The sequence below is a fragment of the Polypterus senegalus genome, chromosome 18 (genome assembly GCF_016835505.1).
Source record: "Polypterus senegalus isolate Bchr_013 chromosome 18, ASM1683550v1, whole genome shotgun sequence".
Classification (NCBI taxonomy): Eukaryota; Metazoa; Chordata; class Cladistia; order Polypteriformes; family Polypteridae; genus Polypterus; species Polypterus senegalus.
This window is the reverse complement of record NC_053171.1, coordinates 7,780,103-7,799,279: the sequence shown is the minus strand read 5'-3', so window position 1 is coordinate 7,799,279 and position 19,177 is coordinate 7,780,103. Positions and strand designations below refer to the sequence as shown.

The 19,177-nt window shown below is 44.2% G+C and overlaps 1 protein-coding gene across 4 annotated transcripts in view; it reads right to left on the bottom strand.

Moving 5' to 3' along the window:
• Positions 1-19,177, bottom strand: part of LOC120518989 (neuronal PAS domain-containing protein 3) — a 716,144-nt gene that overhangs the window by 51,743 nt on the left and 645,224 nt on the right. For all 4 annotated transcript variants that reach the window (XM_039742042.1, XM_039742043.1, XM_039742044.1 and 1 more), the window contains one exon: positions 14,792-14,910. In XM_039742042.1, the coding sequence (XP_039597976.1) occupies positions 14,792-14,910 (119 nt within the window). The remainder of the gene's footprint in view (positions 1-14,791; positions 14,911-19,177) is intronic.

The window sequence follows — 19,177 nt, the reverse complement described above, 5'->3', positions numbered from 1 at the left end:
GCCAGGAAAACCTCCACCACAACAAAACCACCAAGCCACCAGCATAGACTGTTGAAATTAGGCAGGTTGTGTGCCCGGATTCATGCCCACTACACCATAAGCTTTCTGTTCTTGGCTGATAAAAGTCGAACCTGATGTGTTCTTCTTCTTCTGCTACTGTAGTCCACCTTGACATGCTGTGCATTCTGAGATGCAGTTCTGCCCACCACAATTGTACAGAGTGGTCATCTTGAGTTACTATAGCCATTCTGTCAGCTCCAAACATTCAAGCTGGCCATTACTCCGACCCAAGGTTGGTTCAAAACACTAAGATCACATATTTTCCAGATTCTGGTGTTTGGTGTGAACATTAACTGGAGCTCCTAACCTGCATCTGCATAATTGTATGCACCCTGCAGCACCCACATGACTGGCCGATCAGACATTTGCGTGGATGAGCAGCTGTACAGGCGTTTCCAATAATCTGTGCAGTGTGTGTATCAGGTTCTGTTGCTTTCGTAACAGGGTCCTGTACCTTCAGGTTTAAGGCTCAGGGTAGGACCCTCACAAAGCCCTGATGTATCTCTGTTGAAGTAATTCTGTGTGACACCCCTACTTGTATATATTTACGTTGTGTAGCATCAAGCAGATCATTGAGGTGTCTGGACTGAGGTTCATAGTGAGCCCTACATGCCGGCACCCTAGTGCTGCACTTTTTGTGTGTCTCCTGACCACCTTCCTGACTTGTGTTTTGTAAACAGTTGCTCAAGGTATCGTCACATTCTGTTTACCACAGCCAGGAGAACATGCCCAGTGTTAAATGTGCCGGACGGAGGACTGTAAAGGCGAAATGCTCACAGAAGGTGGGGTCTCATTCTGGACCGACGCTCGAGAGAGATGCGAGTTTCAAACCAGACCTACGATTCCCTGCAGTGTGCTTTGCTATTGTGCCATTGTGCACTGGTTTTATTTAAGCTTCAGTTGGTTTTCAAACGGAGTGACCTGGTTGGCACCCCAGTTTTCAAACCTCGCATGACCACAATACAATAGTGCCATAAAGTACCTGTATGTATCCCATGATGCACATGGTGGGTGTTGCGCCCCAGCAAATATTAACAGACCCAGGAGGACATGAGTCATCTGTTCCAATATGCAGTCAGGTGCTGAAGTATTTTAAGCACATTGTAATGAGACAGGAGAATAGACTTGCCACTCTGACAATGTTGGCGGTAGTTGGCCCTTAAATAGGCCGTTGGTTCCCTCACAGTTGAACCCACTGCCTGACTTTTTTTGGCTATTCTGCAGCGCCACTCCAATGTTGTGCGGCTCCACTCCAATGTTGTGCAGCTCCACATGCTCTTAGCTGTCTCACCTTCAGCCTGTACATAAACATCACCTACTCGCCTGCAATCTATGGAAACACCATCTGTCACACCTTCCATGCTGATCCAAAGCCAGCTTGTAACCCAAGGTTTGCTGACAGCCACACATGAAGGCTGATGGGATTAAGCAGTTGAGAAGCTGTCTACAATAAACGCTACTGTAACATCTCCTCAAACCCCTACTGCAGGTAGCCCTGCCCCCTCTTGACAGTTCTGGGCCACCTGAGAAATGTGTGCCCCCCAGGTCCAGATCAAGAACTGATGTTGGGAGTGGGAGAAAAACCAAACGACGACCTGAGATGGAGGACTGGTTCGGTACTAGCATTGATGATTTTGAGAGGAGCGGTATCCCTTGATCACACTCACAAGGGACTTGCCCCATTTGGATAGACCAAATCGCCTTGCACCCTTTGACTGGCCAAATGGAAGGATGAGGAGCTTGAGAGGAGGGCAGTGTACAAGTTGACTGTAAAAGAATGAAAGTGTGGATGGTAGGTGGACAGATAAAGCATTTAAGAGAAGCACCTACAGAAGATTGCTCCTCCACTGCTATGGCCCATCGGCCAGGTGGTATTGCCAGCGCACAGCCTGAGATACGATCCTGGTTTAGATAGGCTTGGGGAGATGGCACTGTGAGTGGTGTGAGGCAGAGCTGGCAGCGTGTACAGTATGTGTATGCTGGGACGAAGCACAGGGCTGCAGAACATCACGGCGGTGCTGAGACAGGCTGAAGAAGGAGACGGAGACAGCAGGTTGAACCACAAAAGCAGTGACAGTCTGTTTAATGGCCATGTATCACTGGCACTGTCAGAGTGTCTCTCACACCTCGGGTCTTACAATATGTATATATGTACACAGTTCAGTTGTGACAGGGTGCCATGTATTTGTCACTTTATATTGAATGTCTGGATTACTTCACTGTCTGACTGAGTCTGTGAGGAAATCTTCAGACCCAAACACGGAAGACGATTTGCATGAAACAACAGAAAAATCCTGGATCCACAACTGGTCATTTATATGGTCATTGTGCTGAGAGGACATGGAATCAAGTGATCGGGAATGCATTGGATCTTATACCGTGCATACTTTTTTTTTTTTTTTTAATTTCCAGATTGTTCTCCTTTCTTTTTGTCAAGTAAATGTGCAGGAAATTAAAAGCAAGGCCACAAGAGCAGCTCGAGATCTAGGAAAATGAACATGCTCCTTCCAAAGCTCCCATAGCTGGCTTATTTTTTTTCTGGGTGGGTTTTACTTTCTTTAGCTGAGCCGACATTTAGTGATGGGGAAAAAAAAAGAAATAAAATAAAAGGACTTCATTGTAACCCACGTAAACAGTTAGATTTATGGACTTACAATTGCTGCTTATGGCTGGTCAATCAAAATGTCTAACAATTAGACATGTAATTAAACAAAATAATTGCTTTGTTGACGAGTGCCTATAGGTGTCACTGTGCAGCGTAATGTCTCCCTCAGGACTGCCCACTCTTATTTATTTGTTTCATTTTATGACTGAGACTCTGAGCAGAAACCCTGGAGCTGCCAGCAGCTGATGTGCTGAAGCCATGCTTAGGTGTTTTGCAGCGCTAAATGAAAAGAATCACAAGTGTCTCGAGTCTGAGGTCAACTTCACACACAACAAATAGCAGAATGGAGTGCGGCACAGAGCACAATGACTACTTCAGGTGAAATTTCATATCTATCTATTATATAGTGCCTTTCATATCTAAATACAAATCCATCTTCCAAATCTGGGTCATGGAAAAGATGGACCCTATCCTAACAAGCACAGGGCACATAGAGTGCCTTTTACAGTGCATCCAGAAAGTATTCACAGCGCTTCATCACTTGTTCCACATTTTTGTTATGTTACAGCCTTATTCCAAAATGGATTAAATTAATTTTTTTCCTCAGAATTCTACGCACAACACCCCATAATGACAACATGAAAAAAGTTTACTTGAGGTTTTTGCAAATTTATTAAAAATAAAAAAAACTGGGAAAGCACATGTACATAAGTATTCACAGCCTTTGCCATGAAGCTCCAAATTGAGCTCCGGTGCATCCTGTTTCCCTGATCATCCTTGAGATGTTTCATTGGAGTCCACCTGTGGTCAATTCAGTTGAGTGGACCTGATTTTGAAAGGCACACACCTGTCTATAGAAGGTCCCACAGTTGACAGTTCATGTCAGAGCACAAACCAAGCATGAAGTCAAAGGAATTGTCTGTAGACCTCCGAGACAGGATTGTCTCAAGGCACAAATCTGGGGAAGGTTACAGAAAAATATCTGCTGCTTTGATGGTCCCAATGAGCACAGTGGCCTCCATCATCCATAAGTGGAAGAAGTTCAAAACCACCAGGACTCTTCCTAGAGCTGACTGGCCATCTAAATTGAGCAATCGGAGGAGAAGGGCCTTAGTCAAGGAGGTGACCAAGAACCCAATGGTCACTCTGTCAGAGCTCCAGAGGTCCTCTGTGGAGAGAGGAGAACCTTCCAGAAGGACAACCATCTCTGCAGCAATCCCCCAATCAGGCCAGTATGGTAGAGTGGTCAGACGGAAGCCACTCCTTAGTAAAAGGCACATGGCAGCCCGCCTGGAGTTTGAAGGACTTATAGACCATGAGAAACAAAATTCTCTGGTCTGATGAGACAAAGATTGAACTCTTTGGTGTGAATGCCAGGCGTCACGTTTGGAGGAAACCAGGCACCGCTCATCACCAGGCCAATACCATCCCTACAGTGAACCATGGCGGTGGCAGCATCAGGAACTGGGAGACTAGTCAGGATAAAGGGAACGATGACTGCAGCAATGTACTGAGACATCCTGGATGAAAACCTGCTCCAGAGCGCTCTTGACCTCAGACTGGGGCGACGGTTCATCTTTCAGCAGGACAACGACCCTAAGTACACAGCCAAGATATCAAAGGAGTGGCTTCAGGACACCTCCGTGAATGTCCTTGAGTGGCCCAGCCAGAGCAGAGCCAGACTTGAATCCGATTGAACATCTCTGGAGAGATCTTAAAATGGCTGTGCACTGACGCTTCCCATCCAACCTGATGGAGCTTGAGAGGTGCTGCAAAGAGGAATGGGCGAAACTGGCCAAGGATAGGTGTGCCAAGCTTGTGGCATCATATTCAAAAAGATTTGAGGCTGGAATTGCTGCCAAAGGTGCATCAACAAAGTACTGAGCAAAGGCTGTGAATACTTATGGACATGGGATTTCTCAGTTTTTTTATTTTAAAAAAATTTGCAAAAACCTCAAGTAAACTTTTTTCACGTTGTCATTATGGGGTGTTGTGCGTAGAATTCTGAGGAAGAAAATGAATTTAATCCATTTTGGAATAAGTCTGTAACATAACAAAATGTGGAAAAAGTGATGCGCTGTGAATACTTTCCGGATGCACTCTATATCTATCATATAATGCCTTTTATGTCTATTATATAATGCTTTTTGTGTCTGCCTGTCTTTTATATAGTGGCTTTCCTATCTATTATACAGTACTTTTCATATTTACTTTTTATTTAGTGCCTTTAATATCAATGATATGATGCCTTTCTTATATATCTATTTAACTATTATATAGTGCCTTTCACGTCTGTGTCTATTATATAGTGCCTTTCATATCTATCTGTAGGCACTCCAGTTCTGGCTGTCAATATGATGCACAAGTATCTGTTTCTTGCATGCCAAATGGTAATCAATTAATACTGCAAGAATAAGAGTATATCTTGTTAAAAATGAAACTTTACTCTGAAACTCCAAAGACTTTAAAGCAGTTTCTAATTTAATGCTATATAGTGCCATTCATGCCAACTATTATAATGTACAATTTAGTCGGTAAAAGCCGCAGTGCCTAGACTCTTAATAAGCGGTTTAGCAAGTTAATTGATGGAAGCATTTTACAAAGCGACTTGCAGTCGAGTAAATGAACGCTTTTGATTAAAAATGCATGTTACAAAGATGTTCGTCCTTTTTTTCGGCCCCTGCCTTCCCGCTTCAGTTGCGCTTTTCGGGGCCAAGATGACGGTGTCGCTCAGGCTCCGTGGCAGCGATGTAATCGGAGTTTGTAATTCTTTAGTGTCCGCCTGTGCTTTGTTCTGGTGGCACAACACGATCGCGAGTCTTCAAACCTCGACAAACCAACGCAGCGACAACCCGAATATACAGCAGAGGGCGCTCTGGACTCTTGTGCGCTCCTTCCCGAAAACGAAAAAGTCCATTGCGGTGCACAGCACTTGTTTTTGAAAACAATCATCGGATTAAATAACCCGCTTGACGTTTATCTCACTTTCTAAAGTGCGTTAAAAGTTGCAGAAAATAAGCCTCCTTGGGGAAGAGAACAGCAGGAAGCTGATGTTTTCCTCTGCATTTCTGTTTAAAAGGCACGTTTAAATCCGACTTTAATCCTCCGCGGCGGCTGGGTTTGCGTAATGCTTTATTAAGTAAAAATAAGTATCGTTTTTAGGTGTTTATTGGAGGAAGAACAGTCACGCTGTGCGTGTGCGCGTCTGCCCGCCCGTTTGTGCGCGTGTCCAAGTGGGCACGTGTGTGTTGACGGACGCGCGCGCGGCCGCCGGTGCAGGGAGGCCTCTTGGCTTATTGCAGTTTATGGACGTGTCTGCCAATCTTCACGCTCTGCTGAGCGCGGTGATTAGTCAGGTTGTCTGTTTTTAATGAATAAAGCAAAAGTGAAAATGAAGGGAAGCATTTAAATGCAAAGCGTTTTTAAGTCAAACAGGTGAATTGTCATGCATGATGGAAACTGGGCTTTGCCATTACCATTTATTTATTGTACAGAAAGATGCGTGTTGGCTTTCTTTTAGACTTGGGATTTAAGCAAGTGTATTTTTTATGTGCTCCAAAAGGCTTCGCCCATGCCTTGGCTGTTAACCTTGAAACTTTTTCTTTTTTTGCTTGACATTCATTGATGCATAGTGACACTTTTTTTTCCAATGAAACCTTTCTTAAAAGAATTTGGTTAATACTAGAATAAATGTTTAAGGGACTGTCATAATGCATGTATTACTTATTTATTACTTATTTATATGTAATCAGAATCTTTTTGAAGGTTGTGCAACAAAACTCCATGTCATTAAAAGATACTCGGCAGTTGGCCCGTTTTGTGATTTTGTCATTGGTGCTTTGTAAAGAGGTGGAGGACTGGTGTTGTGGCTGTGACTGACTGACAGATATTAGCAAGTGGCCACTTTTCCAAAGTGTGAGCAGGAATGACCACTGGAAACAGCAAAAGAAAAGAAAATTATATATGCACTGTATACGTGATTGATATTAATAATAATTCTTTGCATTTATATAGCGCTTTTCTCACTACTCAAAGCGATCAGCAATTGCAGGTTAAGGGTCTCGCTCAAAGGCCCAACCGAGCAGAGTCCCTTTTGGCATTTACAGGATTCGAACCGGCAACCTTCCGATTGCCAGTGCAGATCCCTAGCCTCACAGCCACCACTCCGCCTATTTGTCATTTTAATCCATGTGTACAGTCCGATTTGAAGGCATTGGAACAGCACGACCAACACTGAAGACATTTGGTTTTGAGATCAAAAGATGAAGCAGCAAAAGGATTCGATCAAAGTATTGGCATATGATATTATTGATCTTGACTTTCAGAAAGCTTTTAATAAGGTGCCACATGAGAAGTTGGGCATCATTAGAACATTCAGGATGAGAACAGACCATTCAGCTCAACAAAGCTTGCCAATCCTATCCACTTAATTCTTCCAGAGTAACATCAAGGTGAGTTTTCAAGGTCTCTAAAGTCCTGCTGACCACCACACTACTTGGATGCTTACTCTAGATGGCTGTGCTTCTCTGTGTGAAGAAAGACTATCGCATTTTTATGTAAAATTTACCCTTTACAAGTTTCCAGCTGTGTCCCTTTTGGAGCATAACCTCCTTGGATTTTGTGCATCAAACTTAAAGTAGTGGGACTTCAGTGTGTGGATGAGTGCAGAATTGGCTCAGACACAGAAACAGAGGGTGATGGTGTGAGGAACCTCCTCATCAGAATTGGCTGACGTTAAGAGAAGTGTCCAGCAGGGGCTGTGGCTGTTCTTAATATATTTTAATATCTTGTATGTAAATTAAGGGGTGGCACTTCCCGGGTCCTCCCTGCGCGGAGTTTGCATGTTCTCCCCGTGTCTGCGTGGGTTTCCTCCGGGCGCTCCGGTTTCCTCCCTCAATCCAAGGACATGCAGGTTAGGTGGATTGGCGATTCTAAATTGGCCCTAGTGTGTGCTTGGTGTGTTTGTGTGTGTCCTGCGGTGGGTTGGCACCCTGCCCAGGATTGGTTCCTGCTTTGTGCCCTGTGTTGGCTGGGATTGGCTCCAGCAGACCCCTGTGACCCTATTCGGATTCAGCGGGTTAGAAAATGGATGGATGGATGGATGGATGTAAATTATTTGGGTTTACAGATGATTGAGAGTCTGCCGATTCATCACAGGGGCTCTTGGACAGCAGACAGGCTTGGGCAGATTTGTGGATAATGAAAATTGAACTTAAGTTAAATGTAAAATATTACACATAGGAAGTAAAAATGTGAGGTTTGAATGCACAGTGAGTGGGAGGTCTGAAAATTCAAAGGACATCTCATGAAAACGATTTAGGAGTTGTAGTGGACTTGTCAGTATCAGTGTTCAGAAGCCATTAAGGAGGCTAACAGAATGTCAGGCCTCATCTGGAGTCCTGTGTGCAGTTTTCGTCTGCAGGCTACAAAAAGGACATAGCAGTGCTGGAAAAGTCCAGAGATGAGCGACTAGGCTGATCCAAGGCTACAGGGGATGAGTTAGGAGGAAAGATTAAAAGAGCTGAGCCTTCACAGAAATAAAGAGGAGACCTGACTGAAGTGTGCAAAATGATGAAGGGAATTAGTGCAGTGGATCGAGACGGTGACTTTAAAATGAGTTCATCAAGAACACGGGGACACAGTTGGAAACTTGTGAAGGGGAAATTTCACACAAACATGAGGAATTGTTTCTTTACACAGAGAACTGCAGACACGTTAAATAAGTGACTGAGTATTATGGTGGACAGCAGGACTTTACGGACCTGCAAAACTTGATGTATTTTAGAAAAATTAAGTGGACAGACTGGCGGGCAAACAAGCTTCGTTGGGCTGAATGGCCTGTCCTCATACAGAGTGTTCTAAAGAGTACGAGACGAGAGTTCAGAATTTCAGCTTTTATGTCCTGGGTGTGATATGCAGATATGTTAAACAATACAGCAGGTTGCACTTTTTGTAGCAGACCACCCAGGTTTTTAGTGGAGAAACATCACAACACAAGCTAACTACAGGGTATCGTGTGTGTGTGTGTGAGAGAGAGAAAGTGTGTATAGTGGATAGATAGCACTTTATTTATCCCATTGATAAATTTATCTTTTACAGAACTCAAGAAATATAGAACTATTACAACAAGCAACTGCATCCCTCAAATAGACAGAAGAATTTCTGGAAAAAAAAGAAGCAACTCCTGACTTGGCTGAATATAAGAGACTATTTCCATTAAAGCGCTGTGCAGACATATTGCTGGAGGTATTTCAAATTTCTTAACACACTTGTGCTGAATGATTCATTGCCTGAAGTTTCTCAGTGTTGCTGTGTCACAGAGAGGATGTGCAGCATTCTTTATAATGGTACTCAGTTTTGTTCTTGTTGTTCCTGCCTTGCTTGCTGGGATCGGCTCCAGCTTCCCTGTGATCCTGCACTGAATTAGTGGGTTAGGAAAATGAATGAATAGATGGGAGTCTACTCTCCTACTACCTCCAGCAGGTCCAAAGGGCATCCCATAACTGAGTCTTCCCTTTTAATGAGCTTGTTAATTTGGTGGGTTACATCGAAGCTGTTTGTCTTTCAGACTGAAAAACAGGATCTGACCAGGACCAAGGGTACCATCATATCTGCAGGTAAATCAAGGACCGATGTGTCTTTGTCTCAGATGCCATGGAGGGCACTGTAGCTTTCATGTCTACTCTACATAATGTTGTATCTTGTGTTGTTTAGTGATCAAGAGAAATTCCTAGTAACTACTTGGTGGCACCTGGCAATGAAATTCAAGTTCAAGTTATGGTTTTCTTTGTTAAGGAAGACTTTCTTAATCTGGTGGAAACCAGCTTCTTGTTCTGCCACCGTGTTATGGTTCAAATAATTAAAAATTTGTAATGTCATAATATAATGCAGCGTTACATCTTATACAGCACAGAGCATTTGATGATCACAAGACACTTTACAAAGCCAACTGAAACCAGCACAAGATGGTGATGCAGAGATTAGCGGGACGGGGGGTATAGGGGGGATTTGTTTTCCTGAAGGACTTGTTCATGTCGAATTTCTTTCTAATGTTATAATATCTATAATATCTAACCCAAAATTAACCTCAGAAAAATAGGCACAGCGGGAATCTAAGCTTTTGTGATGCTAGGATGCCAGCAGTTGGCCATTTTACACTTCTGGACAGACCAGCACTCACAAGGAGTAATAAGGTAAGTGAAACAGCATGCAGTAGGCACTCGGTGCCAATCTGCACGATGGATGAATTCATTTGCATTCATTTATTTAGTGCAAGTTTTTTTATTCAAAGTGACACACAAGTCACAAGCACTGCTTCTTTGTCTGTGCGGTAGGAGCGTTGGTGGATGGGCTAGATTGTCCTGAGGGGTTACACAATGAGCCAGTAGCAGGTGTCACAGCCCGAGCTCAGCAACTCCCCACGACTGCACGTCAGCCATTTCCTTATTTCTACAGCGTGGGTGAGTGCGGGTGGGCAGGGGAAGCATCTCAGTCTGAGTCACTTGGGCGAGCAATGGTGGAGATTAGACAGTTGGTACAATGCCCACCATGGCGAATATTACTTATTTGTGCACTGTGAGCCTGAATCATGCAGTATTGGAAATGTGACTATACACAAACAATAATTAAGACAAAAAACCGTTCTCAACCCCTCTCCCCCAAAGACAACACTTTGTAGAGCCCCTGTGTGCTGCGATTGCAGCTACGAGTCTCTGGTGGAATGTCTCTATTAGCTTAGCACACCTCGCTACTGGTATCTTCAGACATTCACCAAAGCCAAACTGCTCCAACTCCTTCAAGTTACACACTTAATAATGCTGCTGCTTTAATGGCACTTGATGCTTCTTTCCAGGGTTATGTGGTTCCTCGTAGCTCAATTGCATTCTGGGACGGGTTCTTTGCATATGACATTGGTTCTTTGAGCTGTAAGGTATGGTGGGCTACGTAGCAGGACACTAACAGATGAACAAAACCTGAACTTAGCCTGTATGTATGCAGCAAGAGTCATTTTAAAATCTGGACCCCTTGGGATTTACAAATCTGTTACCATCTATTCATGACAATTTTATGTATGGAGCCTGCATGTGTGTTTTCTTATTTATTCATTTTTTTTTCGTAATGTGTTTTCTTTTTCAGTTTCAGTTTCCTTTTTCCTGTTCATTCTTCCAGAGTGTACGGCGTTAAAGTGGTTGTAATGGACCGATACGGCCATCTCCATTGTGGATCTTTGAAGCTCCTTCAGTACTATCCTTGGTGTCTCTCTGTTGCTCGGTCTGTGAGTTTTTGGTGGGCATCCTTCTCTTGTAGGTTTATTATCACGTTGCTCCATGCGATATGTGTTTATAACTCGATCCTGATCTCAGCTTCTCCACTACTTTGTCTCTGACCTGTTTGCTGTGCTCCTTGATCTTCATGTTGCTTGCTTAGTGGTGTTGCAGAGTTAGGGCGCCTTTCAGAAGAGACATCACGTGACAGCACACAGGAGGACTCAAATCAACTAATGATGTGATTTCTGAAGTCAAATGATTGGACCAGATCTTATTTAGGGGTTTTTCATAGTAGTAGACATACAATTGTACTCACAACTTTTCACCGTTTTTTTTTGTATATTGTCACACATACACATCAGAGGACCTCCTCGCAGCCTCAGTCGAGATATGTAATAACCCACCGAGACGAGAGGGGGTGCTGTTACTAACACTATCATCTCCTCCGTACCCCACGTTAACTTGCGCCCCTTCCAGGCCCAGCTGCCATAAAGCCACAGGCGTCCCAGAAGGAAGCGTCAGTACAGCCCAGAACAACCTGCCAGATGGAGTGACTGCAACTCCAATTACTTGGTTTGAATTCCAGCATACAGGACCCACGCCTATGAGCTTCATTTCATTTGGTTTTGTTTGATTTCGTTGTCCATGGGAAATAAAATGGATGACCCGGTTGGCTCAATAAAAGTTCCTCAGTGTTTTCCAGACCTGTCCTTCCCATACCTGCCTACGATATACAGTACAAGTATATACAAAGTATTTTATTTTCATTCCACTTTCCAGTCCATTACATGAAATCCATTTTAATTCCAGATTGTGATGTGACAAACACTGAAGGTGGTGAATACTTTGGCAAGGCACCACAGACCCATACAGTCCAAGAGATGCCATGTTGTTGTCTGCCATGCAAGTCTATGTGACTCAGTAGTTCCCCATCCTGTGTTGGGTTTTGCTCTTGAGACCACTCTCGGCACCACGTGTGGCTATGAGATGGAAAAGCAGATTTAGAAAAGGATGTCTAGTGCAGTCGGGGGATCGCTTTGGCACTCTTTTTCAGTGTTGCTACATACAAGAGTGGAACTTACTTTTCAAAGTAGCGTTTGATTGGCGGATACGAATTTCTGGATGCAGCTAAATTTGAGATGGTAGAAATCAGGGCCGCTTTAAACATTCCACATGCACATCTCCAGCAGAATAAATTAAATATTACGCGTTCCCAGTAGTCAGCAGCACAGCGATGTAGTGCAAGCCAACAAAGGAACTTCTTAAAGATAACACCTTATGGAACAGCGGCGTTCAGTCAATTAAAAGAGCAGCTGCATGCACGGCGGCCTCTGCCGGCATTTCCCGAAAGCAAGCCCGAGCGCCTATTATTGTTCCCAGCTCACTTTCAATAATTCAGGGGCCGTTTTTAATAATCAGTGCCCGTGCTGCACAAATCCCAAGGCTGACGCTGGAAGCTGCAATCACATTTTGAAGCAAGTTACGTAACCTTCTGCTCCGCGGGCGGGGAAGGCTCCAGAAGGGCGAGGCAGAACACGTAAAGACGTTTTAAGAGCGCAGCAAAGCGCGTAGCACAAGGTGTTTGGTGAGTGACATTTGAAGAGCGCATCCTGCTGGCCGAGGCGTGTCACACGCTTTTGAATTTTTTTTTTTATTGTCGCCGTTTCTGTTGCAATGTTTTATTAGCAAAGAACAGTGAACTTTGTGTGGACATGTCACACTTCATTTAATTCTCATTTGGATACTTGATGCCATTTTTACATTTTTTTTTCCAAAGTCACTGCTGTCTTTGTGTCGGGAGACAAATGCGTTCTGATGATTCATCTTAAAAAGTGACACATGGCCTCTGTGGGCCATTTCTCCTAATGGCATCAGCACTTCTAGATGGCGAGTGAATGGTAAGGGGAAGGATAGCACAGGCCTTCTAGGACAACCTGTTGTATTAGCAGCACCGTCTGGCCTCTAAGAAGTGACTGGGGAAAATATCAAGAGCACTTAGATGTTAATATTGATAAGACAAACACTCTCTCATTTTTAAATGTTCTAACTAATGAAATCACACCCAGATGTTCTCTGTTCACGCCTGGCGGACTGGCAAGTATGGCTTGCAGACTGCAAGGTGGCCCAATCCAACTTTACAGAACACGTCACACTTCTTTATGTGCCAGAGTGGATGTCACTCCCTCCAGCTGTGACACTTGTGCCAGCTTCAGTGTCCTGCATGAATGTGTGGGGCAGATAGTACTCAGTAGATGGCACAAAGAGCTGCAACGCCAGGCCTTTATGAGATCAGTTTGCTAAATCAAATAAATGAACATTAAAACGAGTGTAGAGTGGGCTGTGTGGTCTACACAACTTGAAGGAGAACCTTTATGATAAGACAGATAGATAGATAGATAGATAGATAAAGCTTTAGTTGGAATAGTTATTTACATTTTTTTTGGTACAGTGTATTAATCCCACAAGGGAAATATGTTTCTGCATGACTTTTGGAGGTCACAGCATGGGGTCAGCTGTTATACAGTACCCATGAAGCAATTTTCAGGTTAAATGTGTTAGTTTAGTGTTATCATGGACATGTTTCCTTAGTTGTGTCTGCTGTGTTGCTCTACCTTGTAGTGTATTGTTGCTTCACTGTTTTTGCACCAGTGGGACGGGCAGCATATGATTTTCATTGTACTGTAAGCTACGGTGATGATAAACTGAATCAAAAAACTAACTTTACTGGAGGTGATGTGCAGGCTTTCTTTAAAAAGACTCGACTTTCTTACCTTAACCCTGCAATGTGGAGAAGTAGCCGTAATTCACACTGCAAGCCTTGAGGCTACCCCTAAAGCTACTGACACTCTGAGATGATACCCAAATATGATGGCTCTGGCCTGCTGTCAGAAGACATCACGCAGGCCACGCTCAACGATATGTCTTTCCAGCTTCCTAATGTGACATGAAGCGCTCGATCAAGTGCTTAGTGCAAATACATGTTGGGAAAGTACTCTTATGATTTGGTGCTATTAAATATTGACCTTCAAGAATTTTTCTTCATATGCTACTAAATTTGAGGCATAAGGAAAATTTTTTTTTGGTTGTAAAAAACAACAATGTGTGTTCATTATATATACATGTATGTTAAATAGCATCTTTGTTATCTATCTGTGTCTGTTATATAGTGCCCTTCCTATCTGTCTGTACAATGTGTGTATATATATATATATATATTTTTAACATGATGGACAAAAAGTCTTTCAAGTCAGAACATGAGGCGCAGCAGGAGGTGCGAAGTGTCTGCACATTCAACTAAAAGACCCCCAGTGCAGTTTGTAAGCGCTGCTGGACTTGTCGCTCACACCATGGAGGTTACATTAAACAATGACACAGCTGTATGACACTTTTCCTGCAGTAAATTCTGACATGATGTTTGTATTATTTCTCTTTGTTGTTGCTGTTACTCTGTTAGACAGTACTGGGGTGTACTGTACGTGATGCACTTAAAGGAAGAAATGTAAAAATCCAAAGATGCCACCCAAACAAAAAAACACAGACTAGTAAACCCAGGGAGTGGCGACGCACAGTTTTTCTACGCTTGAACTCATTTATTAATGTCTGTATTCCTAATACGATCCTCCAGATCTGTAATGGCACCTGCTGTATATGGCTGTGTGTGGGAGGCAGGCCTAGTGATGGACTTTGACTTTTCCTTCAATTTTGTGTTAAACTGAATTCTAATTAGAACTGCTGTGCACCGTGCTGAAGCAAATTCAACACCATGGCTAGCTGCGTGCTGAGAAAATAAACCCTTGGCGTTAAAGGCATCAAGTTCTCGCCACCACATAAACAGTGAAATCATGCAAAGCAATCGTACCTTGTAACCAGATGATTTGATATGGACTCCCCTCTTGGTCAATGTTGATTTCATCCGAATAAAGAATGAGCGCTCAAGTGTATTGTCAGGCGCTAGTAAACTGGGGCTGCTGGATTCCACTGTGGAAACAAACAAAAATCCAATTAGTTAATGATAGTTTCTATATTGCGGTGGCAAGCCCTAGAGAATAGCGGGATTAAAAATACATCACGGTAGGAGAGGCGTAATAACTTGTGATTGCATTTCTTTCATGGATGATCTCCAGATAATCATTTATTTGCAAGATGCAGCTCTAAAATAAACTTAAAAACAAAAGCGGGAATGTTTGACCCACAGGAGAAATGAAGACGTGCAAGAGAAGACCCTCAGCTGCCCTCTGCACACTCATCATGTCTGAGACAGGCGTTATGAAAGCTGTCACTGTCGGCCGTGGCGGTACGGTTTTGTCAGGTTAAATGACATCCAGTTGTTGGGCCTTCCCCAACAAACTTTGACTTCCCACCAGGCCCCTTATGGCCTCTTTTGACACCACTGAGTGGGGGTCTTTCTGTGTGTAAAGATGTAAAAGGTGCTATATCAGACCACCAGGGTACTGGATTGTTATTTGTGCCAGCCCAGATGCCTTTACTATGGCTGGCAGAATTCAGGTTTGGATTCCAGGGTTATGGCCGTAGCTCAATGATCACGTTAATGGACAGACATCGTTGGGGATTGTGACGGTGCGGGTTGGCTCCTTGCTCCCTCTTCTCATTCGGGAGCCTCTTGAACCCGACACCATCAGTCATGACCGCGATGAGCTGTACAAATGAGGACACCACGCAAAGCAAGGGGAAGGTGCAAACATGTGTACAGTGCCTTTATTAAAAACAATCAAAACAGTGTCCAAATAAATAGTGCAGCAGTCCATAAATAAATAATCCGTAAAAATGGAGGTTAAAATAATCCAATAAACCCCATTAAAATAATGGCAGGAACCATCAATTTGAAAAAAACAAAAAACCTGTTGCCTTCTCCTTTTATGTGGCGGCTCCTCTGGTTATCCCTCACAGCAAAGGAGTCGCCCTATCAGGAGGTCCGGTTGCCTTCCGTCCCCTGGCTACTTACAGGCTGCCTCTCGACACTGAGACTCAGGTCCCCAATGACCAGGGTGCTCATGCCTTGTACCCCCAAACCCCCCTAAGCCTCCTCGACCCCTCTGCCTTCCGTGGCGAGCCGTCCAAACTCCTGGTCACTCCCGCTCCTCAAAACAGCTCAGCCGGAGCAACCGATTCCGAGTGTTGGCCATACACTCCTTAGAGGGGCTCTCCTCCTAGCCGCCTGCCTTCTCTCCAATGACCCTGCTGTCTTTCACTCATTCACTCACTCAGTCCCACACCGGCTCTTCTGCCTTCTTCATTCACTAACCTCCATTCTGTCTTTCTTTCTTCTTTCGCCATCTCGCACTCGCACTTTCCCTTTTAAAGTGTGGACGTGGCACGAGTGTGGCGATTAGCAGCTCCCGGCATGAATTATGGCCACGGGTCATTCCGCACCCCTGTACTGAAGTGTGGGACTGCCTGCATCGCACCCGGGAACTGCTTCTGCCACACTACCAGACCCCCTCCTTAAAGCGAGGCAATTATTTATTTAAAATGGTGCAGATCAGCCGCAGACCTCACTTTACCACAGTTACTCAAGTGGCTTAAACAAATCTGTACCTCTACGTGGACTGAAACAAAATTGTATGAGGATGAATGAAAAAGTAAGGCAATTTGAAAATGACGTAGTAACCACAACGGATAGAAGCTGACCCGATACCACACGGTCGCAGTGGATTATGGGTAATCTGGACACGCCCAGCACAGTGCTGTGCCGTTAGACTACTTGAAGCTAAGGTGAAATGCACATGGACCTTTGTTGAACTACACACCATAGTGAGATTTCTTTGGCAGCGAGAGCGAAACCTGCTGAAATTCACCCAAGGATGATGGGCTATGGCAGATCGGTAAGCTGTTTGGGTAGCCATTTTTATGCCCCAACCCAGTCATCATGCACTGTTGTCCTCGGCAGATCCAGAGCTGATATCCAAATGTGCAGCAACAGCAGACCAAGTTAATCCGTTGGTCTTCTCTGAGGAAGGCATTGGCCATGTCAGTGTGGGCTTGATTGTCGACCAGATGGAGCTTCGGCGGTTACAGTCGTTCTTCACACTTTAAACCTTTCTACCCATTCATCATGTTTTCACTGAGTCTGCCGCTTTCACTTCCGGACTGAGCCAACATCCTTTGGTGAATTTCAGCAGGTTTCACTCCCTCTGCCCAAAGAAGTAAAATCGTTCAACAATAACGCAATCCTGTGGCGGGGCGTCCATGTTCATTTGACTATGGCTTCAAATGCATGTGGTGTGTGTTCAGACTTACCCATAAGACACCACAAACGTCTTGCATTGCGTCAGCTTCTATCTGTTGCGATTGCCTCGTTATTTTCAACTTGCAGTTACCTTTTCATTTCCTCTCGTATTTCAGCTGCGCTGTGAGCCGTGTACACAACCAAACAGAATTGAAAGAGACTTGATGACGCTGAGTTGGGAAAGGTGCTGTGCGACATGTTTTAATGGCTACCATTCTGTGACTCAGAGTGAGAGCTCACTGCAGCATGGCAGCCATTGTACTGTGTCTGTGATAAGCCTTGAAGTGGCGTTCATTACGGAAATCAAAGTGTGCATCGCTCTGAAATATTACCAGCAACTGCAACACCTGCTTTTCCTCACATCGCCTTCGCAGCAGTGTCTTACCAGTTAAGACCCTGGAACTTAAATGGTGAGCAACAAAAAAAGAGTGTTAGGACCCCTCACTTTGTGTTGGAGATTTAATTCCAAATGGTTAGATTTGCCATTTCTGCCTCCTCAGTAGCCCATAATGACAAAGTGAAGCCAGTGTTTTCTGAAAGGCCTACAAGTAAGTCTGTTAAGGCAGAAATCCAGATTCGTACAAAACCTCTGTTTACATGCGCAAGTGTGCGTCTGGAGTTCTCCTCTGGCAATTAAACTGCGCAAAACGACTTGGACGTCCTCATCAGCCGCCATGAACCCAAAAACAAACACAAAGCCTGCAATCACACGTTCTTGTGTTTTATAAATACGTTTAGTCCTTCATGTGATGTGAGTAAGCAGCATGCACACTCATTTTAACATCATCCTCGACCCGATGATGTGCGCTATGAACGCTGGCCACCGCATCACCCGATCACACATGGCGATAGCGTATCGCTGGACGAAAACTAAACGTTACTGAACTGAGCGACTGGGCCCTGCAAAGGATCGGCGTACCTTCTTGCCGTACACACAGTGCTGCTGGGATTTTGATAAACTGGTACTTTATGAATCCCTGAGGGGAGGTCACAATGCAGGGACGGCCATCTGGAGAAATCTTCAGCTCTTCTGGCAATAACAGGATTTGAAGCTACCAAGCTACCAAGTAGTGTGGTGGACAGTAAGACGTTGGGGACTTTCAAAACTTGACTTGATGTTTTCTTGGAGGAAACAAGTGGAGAGGACTGGCGAGCTTTGTTGGGCTGAATGGCCTGTTCTCGTCTGGAGTGTTCTAATGTTCTAATGAACCAGCAACCATCCAGACACCAGGAGAGATCCTTAGCCTTGGAGCAACCACTCCACCGTATTCATAAAAATAATAACGATAATAACACAGCTAGTTTTTACTTCAATAAACTAAGAGTTGCGTCAGGTTACCCGTTACTTTAAAAAGTAATCAGACTGTGAGCCATGTGACTTAACACATTAACCGCAACACTGCTCCTGAGATTGTGCTGCAGAGATTAGCACTGTGCGTTCAGCAAATCGACATCTGAAATACTGAGACACGTTATTTCAAACAAGAGAAGGAATATTACGATCGTCCCAACATTTGCCTCGGGGAAATGTGTCTTGTGGATGCTTCTGCCTGTGGCTACTGTAAATATCACTATATTAGCAAAAGTATTGGGACCTCCACCTCCAAATCATTAAATTCAGGCGTTCCAATCACTTCCATGGCCACTCAAGCCCCTCGGCATGCAGACGGCTTCTACAAACATTTGTGAAAGAACGGGTGGCTCTCAGGAGCCCAGTGAATCCAAGCCTGGTACCGTGAGAGGATGCCACCTGTGCAGTAAGTACTTTTGTGAAATTTCTTCGCTACTAAATCTTCTACAGTCAGCTCTTAGTGTTATTGTAACAAAGTGGAAGCAATTGGGAGCAACAGCAACTCAGCCACCGAGTGGTAGGCCACAGAGTGGGGACAGCGCATGCTGAGGTGGGCAAAAATTGGCAAATTTCTGCAGAGTCAATAGCGACAGTCCTCTAAAAGCTCAAGAACAGCGCAGCGTAGAGAGTGAGAGCTTCATTGAATG